This window comes from Aquarana catesbeiana, linkage group LG03 (genome assembly GCF_042186555.1).
Source record: "Aquarana catesbeiana isolate 2022-GZ linkage group LG03, ASM4218655v1, whole genome shotgun sequence".
NCBI classification, from domain to species: Eukaryota; Metazoa; Chordata; class Amphibia; order Anura; family Ranidae; genus Aquarana; species Aquarana catesbeiana.
In genome coordinates this window covers 559,338,928-559,360,019 of record NC_133326.1, presented here as the reverse complement: position 1 = coordinate 559,360,019, position 21,092 = coordinate 559,338,928, and the positions used below count along the sequence as shown (strand labels likewise).

Genomic DNA, 21,092 nt, shown 5'->3' with positions numbered 1-21,092 from the left:
CAAGTCGCGTGCCGAAGTCGGATCATGCAAGACGGCAATCCGACTTTGATCCGACTTCAATGATAGTCAATAGGCTGAAGTAGGATCAAAGTCGGACCAAAGTAGTACAGGGAGCATCTCTAAAGTCGGAACGACTTGTGTCGGACCAGTTAGGACGGCTCCCATAGGGAAACATTAAATTTCACACGTCATGCGACATGAGCTCCCAATGTCGGAGCGTTTGTCGGACCAGTGTGAACCCAGCCTGAACCTACAAACGTGTGTGTGTGTGTGTGTGTGTGTGTAATATCTATATCTATCTTTTATTTTTAAACTGTTGCTTTAACTTTTTTTTTTTTTTTTTTTTTTTTATTGCTGTCATGTTAACATCCTTGTGACAGCAATAGGTAGGTGATCTGAACTCTTTGTCTACAAGAGTTCTGCCCTTAAAAGCATTCAAAACGCCAAGATCCATTTTGTTTTTTTGTTTTTTTTAATGCCTTCGATTTTTTTTTTTTAAAATGGCGCTGTTGGCATTCGGGTAAACTGGAAATGTCAGATCATAGCTTCTGGGTTACCATAGCGGAGAGCCAATCAAAGCCAATCCCGGTGCAACATGAGAGCCCGGCCAAGCTGCCCAGTGGCTAGTTAGCCGCTAGGATTGCTTTTTCAAGAGAGCCAACCTCCAGCTCTAAACCGTCATGGCAGGTTTACCAGGAATTATTTTAATGAAAGGTTGATCACTAATAAAGATAAATGAATATGGAGATCTTCATGTTTTTTTTTTTTTTTTCATTATGGATAGAGGAGAGAGAGAGAGGGACTAGATCACCTGTCAGGTTTTTATTGCCGTCTGTGCCCACCCTTACTATTTGTCCTGTTTATCATTATCATGGAAGGTGAAAGTAAAAGCAAATTTTGGGATGTCCCCAGAACAGTAAAAGCAGGGAAATCTCCCAATGGGGACACTAGTTCTGGTGACCTGGGGGTCCCAGAGGAATTCCCTTGATGTTCAAGGATTACTTCTCACTTCCTGTTTTGGCTATGGGACAGGAAGTGAAGGGAAATCTTGCCAATTGGGTGCAGGTGGCAAAAATAAACTTTATAGGAGTTATAACCCCCCCCCCCCCACGCTATCCAAAGGGGGGGGGGGGGGGGGTTAGTCTATAGTTTAGTCTATAGTTATACTTTTAATCTGTGTAGTCACTGGCCTAGAAATGACTGATGTTTTTACTTTCCATGAGAGAAGTCATTCCCGCTGTGTTGGTTATACCTTCAGTAATTGCTTTCTCCAACATTATTGCATTGAGTGTGTAGAAAAAGGCTTTACCTCATCGACATTGGTTATGTGTCGCCTTGGCTGTATAAGAAATCCCAAAGACGGCCGAGCGATTCTTGAATGGGGCCACCATAGACAGACTGGTGTGTTGGTATATAAGGATTGTATACTGAGGAGCATATGAGGAATGTAAGCTCGTTCATTCACTTAGTGATTCCGCCGTGTGTGGAAGAGACCTTGAGTGTGAAATGAAAAATTGCTGTCGTCCTTCAGTGTGACTTGTCATACACAAACCATCGGCCTTCCTCCCGCTTTTATAAAGTCATTTTAGTGTATTTGGGAGGGGCGAGGACGTTGTGTCAAGGTTACCTGAAAGTCATGTTTGTCTTTCAGTGAGTTCTATTCAGGTTTTTTCCTGAGTTGTTTACTTGACACATCGTATTTAAATCGCATGTACATAAAACCTAAACATGGATAGTAAAAGTCAGTTTGTTTGTTTCTTGCCATGTACGTCCTGATTGGAGAGAATTCCCTTTACTTCCTGTCCTAAAGCAACTGAAATCCAATGACTGACAGGAGCAGGCCAGGGGCAGTCAGGCAGGGAAGGAATGGGTCCTCAAACTGTGGCCCACCAGCTTTTGTGGAACTACAAGTCCCATCATGCCTCAGCCTTTCAGGAGGCATGCCTGTAACGGTCAGCCTTACAATGCCTCATGGGACTTGTAGTTCCACAACAGCTGGAGGGCCGCAGGCTGATCACCCATGTTCAGATGCTGGACGTCCTCCAGGCATGTTATGAGGGCTGGCTCTATCTGACTTGCTGCAGCTTCTAATGCACATTGTGAGAAGTTCTGTGTGCAATGACATCAAAGGAAGCATTTTCAGTAAAAGAGAGGAGTCTGTACTAATCTGAAAGAATAAAGGGAAGGTTGTAATGCAGGTTTTTTTAAAATACAGAACTACATTCATTTTTGCCTTTTAGTGGTCTGAGCAGAAGGGAAGGATTCAGCTTGGGCCGGCTCGCCTTGTGTGCTACTGGATGGTGCCACCTTTCTGGCAGGTGCCACCCGGGTGCAGTCCACACCATCATAACGACTATCGTTTTTGCGAGCTGTAGTTCGTCTTTTGGTATTCAAGTCGTATTGTGTTTTCTTTTTTTGTGTTTTTGTATTATTCAGCAATGTCAATCCACATAACTATTTATAATAATATAAGGCAAATTGTTCCATTGTGCTGTGCTGTTAGGAAAATTTGTACTAATTGTATCGCAAGTGATGCGTCTCATCAGGCTGCGGATGAATGGCCTTTTTAAATTAGTTTTATTTCCTAATAAAATAAATACATGACTCACAGCCGGCCTCTCCTCTCCCCCTCGGTGGCCTTTCTGCCAAAAAACCCAGCAGTGGATAATCACGTCGGGCTCCGTCACATGGGATCCCTCTGTTCTTCTGATGATGACATATTTTTTTTATTTGTATGAAGAGAAATGTTCTAAACAGTCTGACATTGCTGAAACTGATCTGTATTTATTAATCTTTGCAGAGTCGGCTCCTCTTCCCATCTGTAGAGCGCTGAACATGACGTGACATTGGAAAGGAGTGACACCAGTGTGAGCCCTCGGAGCCTCAGCATGGAGCTCAAAGTGTGGGTGGATGGAGTCCAGCGCATCGTGTGTGGGGTGACCGAGGCCACTACCTGCCAGGAAGTTGTCATTGCTCTGGCACAAGCCATTGGTGAGTCTCAAGTGGTGGTTGAAAGTTTGGGTGAACATTGGGACAGAATACACTATAAGGATTTTTTTTTTTTATGTGGACAGTACAAATGTGAAAGGTGCAGTAACCCCTCACCTATGTGATAGTACACAAAGTCACCAACCCAGAACAAGTCATACAGATCAGAAATTCTGATTTTAATGTGACTTTACCAGTCCGCATACTTCCATGTCGGTGGTTCAGAATATTAAAACCAGAGGAGCAGCTAGGAAATTGGCATTTCAGAAGAATGTCAATGACCTCCCTATTATCGATTTCATGGCAGGTTTAATTTAAAATGTAATTTTACTTTCCTAAAAAAAAAAAAAAAATGTAAAATGCTGAAGCACTAAACTTTGTAAATTATGATTCATTTTTAGGCACATGAGAGGCTCTTTTAGTGGATGTAAACCCTAACTATTCAAAGTCTTTTGTTATACCTGTTTGCATGTAAGTGCAAGAATTTCCTGTTGATCCTGCCAGAAATCCAGTGAGCTGATAACTCCCAATGTTCTTTGCCTGTGAACAAGGAGGGGTTAGGAAGAAGAGGAGGCCTTATGGAAATGTAGCGGGGTTATGGAGATGATACAGGAAAGCATGCTGCAGTTTCCAGTGTGTGAGGATGCCATTAGGATTATTGGCACCCCCTTGCATCTCATAAACAGCAGCACATTTTTCTCTGCGTGTACGAAGATGTGCGAGTCTATCCTAGCTGCATTCATTTGGGTTTTTCTATACTTTCCTACAGTTCAACTTTAAATAAGAACGCCTACACATGTACTGCAATAGCTTTCGATCAAGCAGTTGAACTCTTCCATCTTTCCACGTCCCCGTCTAGCCTAGACAGCTCAGGGTTAATGTTCCAGCGCAGACTGCTGGGATCATACATAAACCCCTGGATCCAGAGCCCTACTAAGTGTGATTGTAATTCCGTATTTTGTCTGGTAAAATGTACTTGGAAGAGTCGGCCCAGTGGCAAGGAAACCAGATGGTGCGCACATTTCCAGCACGAAGCTTTGTAGTAGCAGATGTGAGCCGATTCCCTTGTGATCCTCTCCAAAGTCTGCAAGAGCAGAGCGTTCAAGGTCCAATTAGCCTGAAAATGGTGTGTTTGGTGCAGGCAGAGCGCGGGCTGCTGAGAGAAGAAGTCCCAAATAGTCCTGCCACAGAGTGGCTGTTGAGGATATGCTGGGGGTTGTAGTTCTCCAATGATAATGCTTTTCCCATTCTGATGTAACTGCTAGTGTGTACTGAGTCCTATCCAACCACTGAGTTAATATTGTACGCTATTCACACAGCCATAGGCGGTTATATTTTAGGTCCCTTTTACAGGGCCATGTAGCACTCCCTGCAGCCTGTCTGTGACTGAATGTTCTACCAAGCAGTACGCCGCTTTTTTTTTTTTTTTTTTTTTTTTTTTTTTTTTAGAGACCTATGTGTTCAAAGTGAAATGCCTGGTACGTAGAAGATCTGCATTCTGTGCATTTGTACCTGAACGTATGGCACCCTAAATGCAGTACCACTTGGTACAGCGCTCAACCACAGGCTTTGACAGGCTGCAGAGAGTGGGAAGCAACGCTGCACCCGTTTCTCCCCATTAAAATGCAGGAAGGGACGCACAGAAGCTAGATGGCCCCCTGTGCAAGGAACCCTAAAAGAGAATTGTACATCTTCCACCAGGACAGGGTTACATTAAAGTGGTTGTAAACCCTCTCCTATATCCAGTGAAGTGAATAGCCTCAGATGATACACAGAGATGAAACAGATCTCCTTACATAAGTTTTACATATATATCTGCTGTCTTTCCCTTTCTACATTCTTTAGAAAGTGCAGATCGTGGTATAAATCTTTGTTTCCTCTTCCAGCAGTGGGTGTTGAGTTTGGGCATACACTGTGTGTGAGCTGATTGGAGGAAAGGCACACCCCCCCCCCCCCCTCCACATAGGCAGAGGAAATAAGGAACATGCAGAGCTGTACTCTGAATAGACAAGCTCTCTGCTCATCTATCTCTAAGAACCCCTCCGACACAAATTTTCAGCTGCTCTTATCTTGTGTGTGGGAGAACTTGTCAGAAGTTATCATGCTAACAGAGCAGAAGAAAGACACGGCACTCAGAGCTTTGGAGAGAGATAAGTAAACACTATGGATATATGTGCCAAGGTCAGATTTCATGTTATGGGGCTTACAATCACTTTAAGGGTATACTGAAACATTGACCCTAATGACGTTCAAATACCTGCAACCAACTGAGCAGAGCAAACACATCTTTGGGGAACTAATCACGTGGAGAGGAGGAAGCCTGCAGAATTGAGGGATAAGGCCCCTTTCACATGAAGTGCCATGGAGGAAATCCCCTGCTGAACAGAACGCCTGTCGCTTCTTTACCCATTCACATTCTGCAGAGCGGACCCCTGCCAGCTATGTGGGCGGACTATGCTGTCATCAGACTACCTCTGATCTGGTCCGCAAAAACTGAAAAGGATGCAGTCTTTTTTTTTTTTTTTTTTTTTGGACCTGGACAGACTCTGAGGTAGGTGGGTGAAAACGGACACAAGTCCATTTACATTCGCTTGTCCATAGGGCTCCATGGACCTTGTGATCAGGTCTGCCTGAAAAACTGAGCACAGCGTATTTAAACATCCTCCAGGTATTCACCTAGGTTTCATTTATTTCCTCCCACATTGAAAAGATTTGCTTTCACTTTGTAGCACCTGTGTACAGGAAGTGATGGGAAATCTCCCCAAAAAAGAAGCTGATAGCTGGTAGAGTGGCCAGAGCAAGACACAGGTCAAAAGCTCTGAGACTCTATTCTGCATTTTTGTTTCAGTTCAGTGATTTAGGCCTGATTCACACCTATACAGGTTGCAGTTTGCATATTCCAGGTGCATTTTGCCTTTTTCAATACACATTTTTGATCCATTGAAGGCTATGGAACCAAAAACCTGAAAAAAAAATCTCTGGCCCTTTCCATAACATGCACAGATGTGAACTACATCCATAGAAAACCATGTTAAATGGCCTGTAGTTTGTTTCAGCAAAATTGAAAATGTACTAAAAAATGCATAGGTGTGAACCAGACCTTAGAAAGCAGAAAAGAGTATTTTCTAAAGAGGAGTAGTAGCAATGGAAGTTCCCCTTTTTCGTTAAAGTGTACCTGGTACATTAGTGTGGGTTTTTTTTTTTTTTTTTTTTGCACTGCCGATTTTCCATTACTGCGTGCGACTTCATACAACAGAAGTCTATGCAAGTCATAATGAAATTGTCAAATTGTAGTGCAGCAGGAACCTTTTTCAAAGTCGCTGCGACATGAGTCACGGCATTTTGAAAAGCTTCATTGCCGACAATGAGGTGTGACTTGTGTGATTTGGAACTGTCAAATCGCACTGGTGTGAACAGGGCAAATGGCTGGTTTTCTTAAACATTTTCCAGGTTTTGTATATTGTCATGTCAGGAACTGATTCATGCAGACTTGTAAAGTTTGTGAAGCGTTTACTTCAAGGTTTACTTTTTGATTACTATACTTAAGGAAAGAACCCTGCGTTGCTTTTACCTGGGACTTGCTGAGTATAAAGAATAAGGTGGGCTGACGACATTTGATGGAATGGCATTAGCGTTTTTTTATCTGCATAATAAAGTTGCAAATGTTTTGGAAAGTTTTTTACAAACCAAGAAGATGAAAAAGTCAGCAGGCGCAATGGGGTGATGTCACACAGGGAAGATGGGGTGATGTCACACGGGGAAGATGGGGTGATGTCACACAGGGAAGATGGGGTGATGTCACACAGGGAAGATGGGGTGATGTCACACGGGGAAGATGGGGTGATGTCACACGGGGAAGATGGGGTGATGTCACACGGGGAAGATGGGGTGATGTCACACGGGGAAGATGGGGTGATGTCACACAGGGAGATGTGATGAGCGAGTTTTCTCCAGCAGTCTCTATACCGCATTAAGATGTTTTAATCTGAACCATTTCTCCGGGGACCTTTGAAGCAAACTGGAAGAGCTGTTGCTTGAGTTGTTTGCTTACATTAGATTTGGCAGTGATCCCTGAAGCTCAGTTTCCTTCCCTTCTTAGGACACAAGACACGGTTCACCTGTAGTGCTCATGATGAGATCACCAGAACCGGCTCGTCACGTTTTGTCTTATTTGGGTGAACTGACAAGCGTGGATATACTACGGGAGGCTGAACTGACACACTGCGCTTAGTAAAAACCTGATGTCCATGATGTCTTGACATTTCAAATGGGAGTTTAAACTTTTTTTTAAAGATGCTTCTGGGGTCTGAGTCCTGCAAACGTCACAACTCTTACCATGTCCAAGTAACAGATGTGTGTGTTTTTTTTTTATTTTTTTTTTTTTTTTTGTGCATAATGTTCTTATTCAAAACCACAACACTTTACAGCCATAAAAAATAAAAATCTTCCTGAGTCATGAATACATCACTTGTTGGGAACACTGGTGACAATAAACCTTTATCATTTCCTCCCTTGTCTGCAAGCCAAGTGACTCTCGAAATTTGCTTAATATCTGGTATAGTAAACTAGCAATAATTTTAGTGGATTTTATTAGTATATATTACAAGAATTTTTAGCAAAATGGATTGCAAATTGCTCTTATTGTACCTAATGAGAGAGACTGTTCCCGCAATTATGTGCTTGAATCATATGATTGATCAACGTGTTGTAATAACGGGCACAGTTCATCTGTTTAGACATTTTTTTTCACTTTTTTGACCAGCAGCCACCAAAGATGAAAGGCTCGTTACGGTGCAGGGGATGACTGCAGTGTGACCTCAAGCTCTGTGCAGACATCTAGCAAGGAAGCAATTAAAGGCACAACAAAGGAGAATTCAGAGATTGACTACAAATCAACCCAGGGTGCTGTTGGGTTAAATTTTGTATGGAGAGCTGCATGGAGTTTGAATAGTAGCTCAATTGGCTTCCAGCCTAATTTGAATTGCCCTCCCTATATTTATAGATATCGAGGGTAATCCTAATTGGGCCGGAAGCCAAATGAGCTACCATATAGCTGCATCTATCTATCTCATCTCTAGCTATATACACATATATAACACAGTGCCTTGAAAAAGTATTCCTATCCCTTGAAATTGTTACAACCAAAAACGTAAATGTATTTTATTGGGATTTTATGTGATGGACCAACACAAACTAGCACATAATTGTGAAGTGGAAGGAAAATGATAAATGGCTTTCAATTTTTTTTTACAAATATGTGAAAAGTGTGGCGTGCATTTGTATTCAGCCCCCCTGAGTCAATACTTTGTAGAACCACCTTTCACTACAATTACAGCTGCAAGTCTTTTTGGGGATGTCTCTACCAGCTTTACACATCTAGAGAGTGACATTTTTGCACATTCTTCTTTGCAAAATATATAAAGCTCTGTCAGATTGGATGAAGAGCGTCTGTGAACAGCAATTTTCAAGTCTTGCCACAGATTCTCAATTGGATTTAGGTCTGGACTTTGACTGGGCCATTCTAACACATGAATATGCTATGATCTAAACCAGGAATCTTCAAACTGCGGCTCTCCAGCTGTTGCAGAACTACACATCCCATGAGGCATTGTAAAACTTTGACATTCACAGACATGACTAGGCATGATGGGAATTGTAGTTCCTGAACAACTGGAGGGCCGTAGTTTGAAGACCCCTGATCTAAACCATTCCATTGTAGCTCTGGCTGTATGTTTAGGGTCGTTGTCCTGCTGGAATGTGAGCCTCCGCCCCAGTCTCAAGTCTGTTGCAGACTCTCTTAACAGGTTTTTTTTCCCAAGATTAGCCTATATTTGGCTCCATCCATCTCCCCATAAACTCCGACCAGCGTCCTTGTCCCTGCTAAAGAAAAGCATCTCCACAACATGATGCTGCCACCACCATGTTTCACGGTGGGGATGTTGTGTGCAGGGTGATATGCAGTTTTAGTTTTCTGACAGTGTTTTTGCATTTAGGCCAAAAACTTCAATTTTGGTCTTGTCTTACCAGAGCACTTTCTTCCGCATGTTTGCTGTGTCCCCCACATGGCTTCTCACAAACTGCAAACGGGACTTCTTATGGATTTCTTCTGTCCACCTCTGCCCAGGTTTGTGAAGTGTACAACTAATAGTTGACAAAGATAGAGGAGAAAAGCGGGACTTTGCGTGAGGCATGTTGGTGAAGGTGTCAACAGAATAGTATATACTGGAATACGTTATCTAAGATACGTTCTATATATAGTTGTGTCCACAGAAGGTAAAACAGGTATTAATGGTATAAAAGTTTAATTACATAAATCCTAGAACCAAATAGTCATGAATAAGAACATCATAGACAACATTTCGACATGCAATAGACAATGTATTTGAAAGGCATAATATAGAAACTGGTTGTACAGTTTACAGTAGAGGATACATTGTATATTGAATGATTATGTGCATCGATAGTTATTAACTCAACGCGTTTCTTGGCTTGTAACCAATCATCATGAGTCCGATGCAATTTAAGCTGCATTGAAACAATAAGCATGTATTAATATGTGGGCAAATATATAGGGGAAAGATACAAAAGAGTTCGAATTAGCCATCGTACTCACGGACAGTGTCTTGGTCTATGGTAACCTGAATCTTAGAATGCAGAGTTGATCTGGGTCTACAAAGTCTCCCGGGGTTGAGGCAGGAAGCTCGCCCCAGGGAACCGTCGGCCACAGCCACCAAATTGGCCAGGGTGCACATAGGGGCCGCCAGGCAGGGACAAACGACGGGGCCACAAAACCCTGGGATAACTGTGAGGGAAATAGGATAAGTGTGTAAGCATGGGACAAACTGTGAAAATTAGTAGATAAATGGAAGGGGTGACAACATAGTGGGAAACCAAAGTGTGAGTGGATATCGGTGTAGACCGGAGCCAGAAAAAGACAAAAAGGGAGAAAAGGAAGTTTGTAGTGAGAGAGTGCAGCTAGGAGGCCAATGGACCAAGGTGAAGGTGTGCAGCAAGGTTACCTGCAGCTCCTTCAGAGTTACCATGGGCCTCTTGGCTGCTTCTCTGGTGAATGCTCTCCTTGCCCGGGCAATGCTCCGGGCAGCCATGTCTTGGTAGGGTTGCAGTTGGGCCATACTCTTTCCATTTTCGGATGATGGATTGAACATTGCTCCGTGAGATGTTCAAAGCTTGGGATATTTTTTTCATAACCTAACCCTGCTTTAAACTTCTCCACAACTTTAGCCCTAACATGCCTGGTGTGTTCCTTGGCCTTCGTGATGCTGTTTGTTCACTAAGAACTTGTGGGCTCTTCTTAAACAGTAGATTTGCAGTGAAGGAAAACAGTACACCTCTCTGAGCAGTGTCTGGGAGGCTGTGGTTGATACTGCACAAAAAGTTGCTCGTCAACCGATCAAGAAACTGACACTCCATGAATGGAAGGCTTATGACTCTTATTACTCTAAAGCCGCCCCGCACTGCGCAACTTCCACAGCTTGCAAACGGCTTCTTTAATAGAAGTCAATGCAAGCCATTTCAAAGTCGCCCCCAAGAAGTACGGGAACCTTTTTCTAAGTCAGAGCGACTTGAGTCGCTCCGATTAGAACAGTTCCCCTGCACTGAATGCAGAGCGTCTACGGCGGCTGACGGGTCGCCCCAGTGTGAACTGTGCCTTATAGTTGCCCAATAATTGTGCACACAGATATTTTTTAGGCTTTCTTAGGAGAGATTTGAGGTCTATTAACATTTTGGATTGACCGAGAGCACTGTAGTTGCTCAATAATATTAATCTTAAAAAAAATACAACTTGACTAATTGTGCACACAGTGTATTCCGTTCAATATTGAGTTGGCCCACCCTTTGCAGCTATAACAGCTTCAACTCTTCTGGGAAGGCTGTCCACAAGGTTTAGGAGTGTGTCTATGGGAATGTTTGACCATTCTTCCAGAAGCGCATTTGTGATGTCAGGCACTGATGTAGAAGACCTGGCTTGCAGTCTCCACTCTAATTCATCCCAAAGGTGTTCTACTGGGTTGAGGGCAGGACTGTGTGCAGGCCAGTCAAGTTCCTCCACGCCAAACTTGCCTATCCACACTATATTGCCAAAAGTATTGGGCCACCCCTCCCAATCATTTGGTGGAGGGGGGATTGTGGTGTGGGGTTGTTTTTCAGGGGTTGGGCTTGGCCCCTTAGTTCCAGTGAAGGGTTAAGTTGTCGGCATACCAAGACATTTTGAACACTTTCATGCTTCCAACTTTGTGGGAACAGTTTGAGGATGGCCCCTTCCTGTTCCAACATGACTGCGTATTAGTGCACAAAGCAAAGTCCATGAAGACATGGATGAGCAAGTTTGGGGTGGGGGAACTTGACTGGGCCTGCACAGAGTCCTGACCTCAACCCAGTAGAATACCTTTGGGAGAAATTGGAGTGGAGACTGCGAACCAGGCCTTCTCGTCCAAATCAGTGCCTGACCCTTACAAATGCACTTCTGGAAGAATGGTCAAACATTCCCATAGACACACTCCTAAACCTTGTGGACAGCCTTCCCAGAAGAGTTGAAGCTGTTATAGCTGTAAAGGGTGGGCCAACTCAATATTGTACGCTACGGACTAAGACTGGGATGCCTTTAAAGTTCATGTCAAGGCAGGCGCCCCAATACTTTTGACAATCTAGTGGACATCTTTAGGTGAGACCTAAAAGGGAACTTTGAAGGAAGGACAGACTGGGAATTGCTTGCTTTTATTAGCTACATTCTACATAGTTGTAATAGAATTTGTTTTAGCTTTTCTCTCTTTTTTGGAATAAAAAAAAAAAACTCTACCGCTTTCAAAGTGCGCACAAACACAGGACATCATTATCCAGGCGGCCTCGCCACAATTTCCTGTGTCTAATCATTAGAGATGAGCGCACAGCCTTTAAATAGACTGCGCAGTCCCGCTGTCACACAGCTGTTTCCATTCAGGAATGAAACGCTTTCTTGCATAGCTACAATGCAATTAATTCCGTTCCGTTCCTGCGAGGACTTCGCTGAGTAACTCTGCTTCTACTTTCTGCAGTCCTTGAGGAAAGTGAGTGATTCAGCATGTACACTTTTTAACTTTTTTAAAGTCTTTTCTGTTCTTTAAAAAGGGCCCTTCAGTAACTTTACACAACTGTATGAATCAATTCCTGACATGTCACAATATACAGCGACAGTATCGTTCCCAAAAGGGTTCATCAAAAACCTTTCCTTGAGATGTCTGGTCCAATGACTTTGCTTAGCCTGAGATGACGCCATCAGTCTGCTGCAGGCAGGAGGAAACGTTTTCTCAGTCGCCTCTCCTCCAGTGATTAGATTGTAACTTTTTAGCAAGTCAAAAGCTGAGAGGCTGCAAAGCAGGGGCTGATCTGTGAACACATTTGTGAACACAGCCAGGCTTTACATGACTTTGTTATTTCTGAGTTGGCATCTCAGACCAGGAAGTAGATGGTGACCCTGGATATGATGTAGGTCCACCTGAGTGTGACAACTCTTACACGTGTTTGGCAGACTGTTCTACTGCACCTTTTACTGCATTTTTGCATGTTTTGATGTACAGTATAGGTGCTAGAACATAAATACACATCTTGGTACAACTGCAGCATTGCAAACCTAATATTCTAGTTTTCTATAAATGCAGCCTGACCATGTGCCCACCAATGCCCATGATTGCAGCCTCACTGTGCCCATCATTGTAGCTTCATGGTGCCCACCAATGCGGCTTCTCTGTGCCCACCAATGCAGCTTTGCTTCATTGCAGCCTCACCGTGCCCACCAATTGCAACCTCGCTGTGCCCACCACTGCAGCCTCTTTGCCCACCAATTGCAGCCTCTGTGTCCAACAATTGCAGCCTCTGTGCCCACTGTCAGCCTCGCCATTTTCTTAATACACAGCGCTGTCCTCCGGTGTCTTGCCGCTCGGTAGAACAGCGATGTTCTGCCGAGAAAGTTCCCAGCAGATAAGGGCTCCCCTGTACTGCGCAGACGCAGCGCTTGCGCAGTACGAGCCGCAGAAAATAGCTGAAGCTGAACAGTTGAGAGTCAGCTGTACACGGCGCCTGTAACAGGGCCCCTCACGGGCTCGCTTCGCCAGCCATGCTTCGGGCATGGCCTCACTTCGCTCGGCATAGTTTTATTCAAACTCTATGCCCACTTGGATGGTGGTGCTTGAACCTGGACAGGCGCCGTGTAGAGCTGACAATCAGCTGTTCAACTTCAGAGACTTTCTGCGGCTCCGTAGTCGTTTGTACTGCGCAAGCACAGTGCAGGGAGGTACTTTCTCGGCAAGACACCGGTGTTCGTATGTCACAGAGCTGGGTCTGTGTGCAAGGGCCCGCCCCCCTAGACCGACTTGTGTGATAGGCTGAACACTGATTCAATCTACTATCACACGAGTTGGTCTGGGGGGGGGGGCGGGACCTTGCACACAGACCCAGCTCTGTGACATACGAGTGCCGGAGGACAGAGAGATGAGAGCACTGCAATCGCCGGTAGGCCAGTCCGGCCCTGCTCACAGGGGCTTCAGATGTCTGCCCTCCGCTCTCCTGCCTCTCTTCTGGCGGTGGTGGGGGGGCGGTGCCTAGCATGCATTCACTCCATAAGACGCAGGGACATTTCCCCCATATTTCTGGGGGGAAAAAGTGCGTCTTATGGTGCGGAAAATGCTATATATATATATATATATATATATGTCTCTCCATATACTGTATCTCTGTATATATATATATCTATATCTCTGTCTCTCTCTCTCATATATATATATATATATATATATATATATATATATATCTCTCTATCTCTATAGATATATCTCTATCTCTATAGATATATCTCTCTATCGATATATCTCTCTATCTCTCTATAGATATATAGATAGATAGATAGATAGATAATATACACACATACACTCACCAGCCAACTTAATTCTTTGTGGCAAAGATTCAACAAGGTGTTGGAAACATTCCTCAGAGATTTTGGTCCATATTGACATGATAGCATCACACAGTTGCTGCAGATTTGTTGGCTGTACATCCATGATGCGAATCTCCTGTTCCACCACATCCCAAAGGTGCTCTATTGGATTGAGATCTGGTGACTGTGGAGACCATTGGAGTACAGTGATCTCATTGTCATGGTAAAGAAACCATTGGTGAGATGATTTGAGCTTTGTGACATGGTACATTATCCTGCTGGAAGGAGCCATCAGAAGATGGGTACACTGTAGTCATAAAGGGATGGACATGGTCAGCAACAATACTCAGGCCGTGGTGTTTAAACAATGCTCAATTGGTACTAAGGGGCCCAAAGTGTGCCAAGAAAACATCCCCCACACCATTACACCACCACCAGCCTGAACCATTGATACCAGGCAGGATGGATCCATGCTTTCATGCTTCTACCAAATTTTGACCCTACCATTTGAATGTTGCAGCTGAAATTGACTCATCAGACCAGGCAACATTTTTCCAATCTTTTATTGTCTAATTTTGGTGAGCCTGTGTGAATTGTAGTCTGTTTCCTGTTAGCTGACAGGAGTGGCACCCGGTGTGGTCTGCTGCTGCTGTAGCCCATCTGTTTCAAGGTTAGATGTGTTGTGCATTAACAGATGTATTCTGCATACCTTGGTTGTAACGAGTAGTTATTTAAGTTACTATTGCATTTCTATCATCTCAAACCAGTCTGCCCATTCTCCTCTGACATCAGCAAGGCATTTTTGTCCACACAACTGCCACTCACTGGATATTTTCTCTTTTTTTTTTTTTTTTTTCCCTTTCGGACCATTCTCTGTAAACAGGTGTATCTAATACACGGCTTGACAAATTTGCTTGGAATCTAGGAACCAGCTAAAAAACTTAGTTTTTTTTTTTTTTTTTTCAACTAACAAATCTTACGGATGGAACATGTAACATGTTCCCGAAGGCGAACTTATCCTTTACCCCCCCCCCCCCCCCCTCTTTTACAGCCAGAGCTGTTTTTGCACATGTTTAAAAAAATCATTTCGTGCTTGGATGTATCTTACATTTTTTACAATTTATGCTCCGCTTCCCCATCTGCGGGCCTGGGACCGGCATAGCGGGTGCTGCTGGATAGAGGGGAGGGAAGAGAGCAGACAGTCAGCAGGGAGCATGAGCTTTGCTGATTGCAGAGCTATAAATCTGACTTGGGGTGTATGTCAGACCTCTGCAGAGAGACCACTGCTTCCACACAGAGCAAGGATCCTTCTCTATGGTATGCTGGCAAGGAACAGGCCTTTCTCCTCAGGCCATGGTAGGTTAAACAAACCGTAATACTTTGCAACGAACTGTCAGACGTTATCTGATTTTAAACCTAAATTTCAGTTGGTTTAAAAATATTTACATTTAGAAAGCGTCCTGCGTTTGCCTACACTGCATGCTTGCTTTTTCATTTCTTCAACAATTGGATTCTGCTGGATGACCTTGCTGGGAAAATGTCACATGCTATTGGTTGTTTTCCCGTACGCTCTTTATTTTGACGTTGCAATCACAGCTGAGCATGATGACTTTACAAACGAATCGTAAAACATCCCAGGGTCACCAAGCAGACTTCAATAGAAAGGGATCAATACATCCTTGAACCTCTGCCCCTACTACAGCATTGTATGCCAAGCTGGTAGTAAATGCATTAAAGTGTTTGTAAGGTAAATTAAAATGGGATTTCTGGCCATGAAAGCGGGACAGGCGGCAGTGCTGGAGGTTTTACATCACTAACATACAAACCGCGGAGGTACGGATGATGATCAATATTGTAATCCCAGGGGTTGAGGGTTCAGGGAGAACAATCCTCAAAGGCATGTACACTGCAGAATAAAAAATATCCTCCGAAACATCTCTACTCTTGTTTTTCTGAACCTTAACTCCGTAAATAGGATTCAACTCCATTACATCTACAGCTTTGAGAGCCTTTGTCATTTTATTTTTTTTTTCCCCTTGAGTTAAGATATCCTGTCATCAGAGCATTCGCCAGTAGTACCCAGCAAAGTCCACCATACACACGTACCAGGTTTGCCAACCTCCCGCAGCATTTTTTTACTGGCTGAGCACATTTTTTGCTAGCAACCTGAGAAATTACAGAACTCCTATTAAAAACTGAATATTTGAACAGTATAAACATGATATGGATACACTGACAATACCTATAACAAAGTAATTTGCTTGGTCTACACTTAAAAAGTCAACACAGCAAGAAATTATCAGCCCTGATATTTACTGGCAGTTGTAGAAAAAAATCACAGATTTTTACAAACTGTCATTAAATTTACTGGCGGTTGGCAACACTGCCCCGTACCTCCAGGAGTGCCCAGCAGAGTCCCCTACACTCCACCCCCCCACCAATCCCATTGGGAGTGCCCAACGCCACAACCCGCCCCCCCTCCCCGGTGCCACCGGGAGTGCCCAGCAGAGTTCCAAGACCCCCTCCCCCGTACAGCCAAGAGTGCCAAGCAGAGTCTCCGGACAACCCCCTCCCTCCAGCAGCGTGAGGAGTACACAGCAGAGTTCTAAGCCACCAACCAAAACCTCCCCTGGTCACCATCAAGAGTGGTTAGCAGAGTAACCTAGAGTTCTGCAGCAACCAACCCCCCATAATGCCAGGAGTTCCCCCACACACCCCCGTACTGCCGGGAGTTCCCAGCCAAGTCCCCTACACAACCAATTCTGCCAGAATTGTCCAGCAGTCCAACTCCCCCCACCCCATACCACCAGGAATGTCCAGCAGCGTTTCCCTCCCACTTATCGCCAGGAGTAACCAGCAGTGTTTGAAGCCCCCCAAAAATACAACACACATTCATGTGAGATTGTCGTGTGAACCGGCCCTCCACCAGTGGAGAAACCAACAACAACAGAACTTGTCAGGGAATATAATTTCTTTACTATTCTATCCAACACTGAGAACAAAAAAAGTTATTTGTGCTTTAGCCTGGGTTCACATTATTGTGATGCGGGAGGAGGCAGAAAAGCGGACCTTTACCCTTGCGGTGAAGTTTCCACTTTAACTACTGGCGTTCTGAGGCAGGAGGCAAATAAGGGCTGTATACAGGTCAGGACCCAAATATTTCAGTTGAGTGATAATTAAAGCAGTGTCTGTTCAGTATTGTGCCTGTGTGTGTGTGTGTGTGTTTGCCCCATATGCAGTACCCTCTCGGCACCCCCTGCCCGCCTCTGCAGAAAGGTCCTGGCAGTTTCAGGCCATAATCAAGCTTCGCTGACCTTTGACTTCCCCTCTGTAGTCCATGTTTTGCTTAATTTACCGGACTGTTCTTTAGAGGATTATTGCGGCCTCAGCAGGGGGGTTACTGAAGTTTGATCTCTCTAAAACAATTACAGAAATTCTTGTTAAAGTGGAGGTGGGGGGTGTTCAGGACAAAGAATGAGCCCTGCTAAGAACCTGCTGATTTCTGGAGAACACGCCCTACACAGCCCCTAGAGATACATTATTATTATTATTGTCTTCATTTATATTGTGCTGACACTTTTTCCACAATGAGCACTAAGCCATTCACATTGGCCTTTGTACCCCAGGAGCTTACACTCGAATGTCCCCACCACAGTCACTATTATGTTATATAGCTCTGACATATTCAATAGTGCTGTACACAAAACAGTAAGTCAATCACATCAGTGTCTGCACCAGAGGAGCTTACATTCCACATCAGTGTTTGCCCAGTTATTTACTACTATTGGATGTTTATATATCTCTGACATATTTAATAGTGCTGTACAGAAAATGATGAGCCAGTCACATCAGTCTCTGCACCAGAGGAGCTTCTATTGAAATGCCCAACCACAGTCCCACACTATTTTATTATATATTCACACTATATTACCAAATGTATTGGGACGCCTGCCTTTACACGCACATGCATTTTAATGGCATCCCAGTCAAAGTCCATTGGGTTCAATATTGAGTTGGCCCACCCTTTACAGCTAGAACAGCTTCAACTCTTCTGGGAAGGCTGTCCACAAGGTTTAGGAGTGTGTCTATGGGAATGTTTGACTATTCTTCCAGAAGTGCATTTTTGAGGTCATCCATGTCTTTATGGACCTTTGTGCACTAGTCCAATTAATTTGGTGGAGGGGGATTATGGTGTGGGGTCACTTTTCAGGGGTTGGGCTTGACCCCTTAGTTCCAGTGAAGGGAATTCTTACTGTGTCAGCATACCAAGACATGTTGGACCATTTCATGATCTCAACTTTGTTGTTTGGAACAGTTTGGTGAAGGCCCCTTCCTGATCCAACATGACTGCGCACCAGTGCACAAAGCAAGGTCTATAAAGACATGGATGAGCCAGTTTGGGGTGAAGGAACTTGACTGGCCTGTACAGAGTCCTGACCTTAACCTGGTAGAACACCTTTGGGATGAATTAGAGTGGAGACAGCGAGCCAGGCCTTCTTGTCCGAATCGATGCCTGACCTCACAAATGCACTTCTGGAAGAATGGTCAAACATTCCCATAGACACTCCTAAACCTTGTGGACAGCCTTCCCAGAAGAGTTGAAGCTGTTATAGCTGCAAAGGATGGGCCAACTCAATATTGAACTCTGTGGACTAAGACTGTGATAATATAGTGTATATATTTCTGACTGATTCCGCAGTGCTGTACAGAGAACCCTAAGCCATTCATACCAGTCTCTGTACCAGTAGAGCCAACACTCTGTCCTCAACACTGTAATGCAAAATCATAGTATTATAGCTCTGACATATTCCATAGTGCTGTACAGAGAACACTGAGCCATTTGCTTCAGCCTTTGTGCCAGAGGACCTTACAATTTGATGTACCACCACAGTCATTCTCTATTATCTGCCATTTATATATCTCTGACATATTCCACAGTGCAGTACAGAGAACACTGAGCAAGTCACATCAGTCTCTGCACTAGAGGAGCTTATACTCGAATGTCCCACCATAGCAACACACTATTGTACATTTATATAGCTCTGACATATATTGCAGTGCTGTACAGAGAACACCAAGCCAAACACATTTGTCTCTTCTCCTGAGGAGCTTACACTCAAATGTCCCATCACACACTACTATTATACATTGATATAGCTCTGACATATTCCACAGTGCTTTACAGAGAACACAGAGCCAGTCATACCAGTCTTTACACATTAGAGTGTAAGCTCCTCTGCTGTGATCACCTCAATGTTCTCTGTACAGCACTGCAGAATGTCAGCTATATTAATGTCGAATAGCGTGTGACTGTGGGCTGACATTAGAGTGTAAGCTCCTCTGGTGTGATCACCTCAATGTCCCCATGACCAGTATGCAGACCAGACATGAATGTCCGAGTCCTTATCGGTTACTTATTTGCAGGTCTTTGGCTTGATGTATTGAGACAGGCGTTGAGCATTTTCAGAAGAGCGGGTAGCCAATGGCTGCTTTCATGACCAGTTTCCTAAGTGATCTGTATAGCTGTGTTTAAAAATATTCCTCCCTGTTTCCATTAGATTAGCTTTGATACTGAGTACTATCGTTTCAGCAGCAAAACTTGGCAGCTTTTTTTTCCCTCCGCAGTTGGCACCACTGGCACCAAGCTCCCTCCATCAGGTGCCAACATTTCCCACACGCAATATGTGGGATGCAACATGACGCTTCCGTGTTTTTAAACATGCAAAGTCACAACCTCGCTAACTTGGCGGAGAAACATGTTTTCCTTATCCAAAGAATAAATTCCTTTTTGTAACACATCTCGGTAAATCATATGTTTTACTATTTGGAATTAAAACTCAACATTTTTTTGTTTTTAAGGGGCTGGTATTGGGGGGCAGATAGTGGTTAGACCCTCTTACATGATTTGTTGCTGACTGTGTCCACCCTGGGGAGACTGACTGCATTTGTTTTCTTTTTTTTTTTTTTTTTTCCAGGATCTTTCCCCCTAATCACCTGTTGATCCTGCCAATAACACACTTCCTGTCCTAAGGTGACCATGCTCACTCACTGCATTCTCTATGGATAGCAGCATGGTCACCCTAAGACAGAAATACAGAGCTCCTCCCTGATTAGATGAGGAGTGGTATTGTAGTCTCCAGAGATGGCTGTAAACAATGTAACTGATAACTTTCTGTGCACTCCATGCCTGTGCTGACTTATCAGCTGACATTTTCTGGCAGGATCAACAGTTTTGTTTTTTTTTTATTTAACAGATAATAAAACGCATTCAATTGTGTATGTATGTGTAATAATAAAAAAAATATATATTTTTTAGACTAAAAGGCAACAAATAAGAAGTTAATTGCTGAGGTTTACATACACTTTGATTCAAATCTTATTTCTAATCTAATAAAGGCGCATTATTAAATCCATAATAAGGATTGCAGCACCACGTGACACTTTTATTTAAGATTATTCACAATACAAATTGTATGGCAACAGTTTCAAACTTTGTTCTTTCCCAGGCCAGGGGAAAGCAGATCTGATACAATGGGGAACATTACAGTAACATTGTATCAGATGTGTTTTTCACTGGCTTGATAAAAAACTAAAAGCTTTAAAATGTAGCCTTTGCATTGAGAAGAAGTGTCACTATAGTGCTGACCTTTCTGTATACTGGATCATTGGGCCAGGCCTGAGCTGATGAGTACCAGAAGACTGTTCACCTAGTGTGATGCCATATTTAAAGATGGTTAAACAGCGCCATCTGGTGATAGTGCACTTGATTACAGTTACAGAATTACAGTTGATTCTCTGTACAGTGGAAAGCACTGCAGCCAAAATGTAAAGCTACTTGACCTCCAGAAGATTTACCCCCCCCGACCAGACCATTTTTTGCAACACAGCACTGAGTTAACTTAACTGACAATTGCGTGGTCATGTGACACTGTACCCAAATAAATTTTATGTCCTTTTTTTTTTTCAGACAAATAGATCTATATTTTGATGGTATTTGATCACCTCTGTTTTTGTTTTTTTGTTTTTTGTTGCGCTATAAACAAAGACTGACAATTTTGAGGTTTTTTTTTTTTTGTTTTTTTAACCTTCTGCCATAAAACCTATCCAATATAAAATTTTATAAAGTCGAACTTCTTCATCAATTTAGGCCAATGTGTATTCTGCTACATAGTTTTGG

At 43.5% G+C, this 21,092-nt stretch overlaps 1 protein-coding gene across 2 annotated transcripts in view; it reads left to right on the top strand.

The window, feature by feature from the left end:
• The window catches only part of RASSF8 (Ras association domain family member 8), a 123,421-nt gene that overhangs the window by 84,384 nt on the left and 17,945 nt on the right, over window positions 1-21,092 (top strand). For both annotated transcript variants that reach the window (XM_073621761.1, XM_073621762.1), the window contains one exon: window positions 2,801-2,991. In XM_073621761.1, coding sequence (XP_073477862.1) covers window positions 2,889-2,991 — 103 coding nt within the window. In that variant the 5' untranslated portion in view covers window positions 2,801-2,888. The remainder of the gene's footprint in view (window positions 1-2,800; window positions 2,992-21,092) is intronic.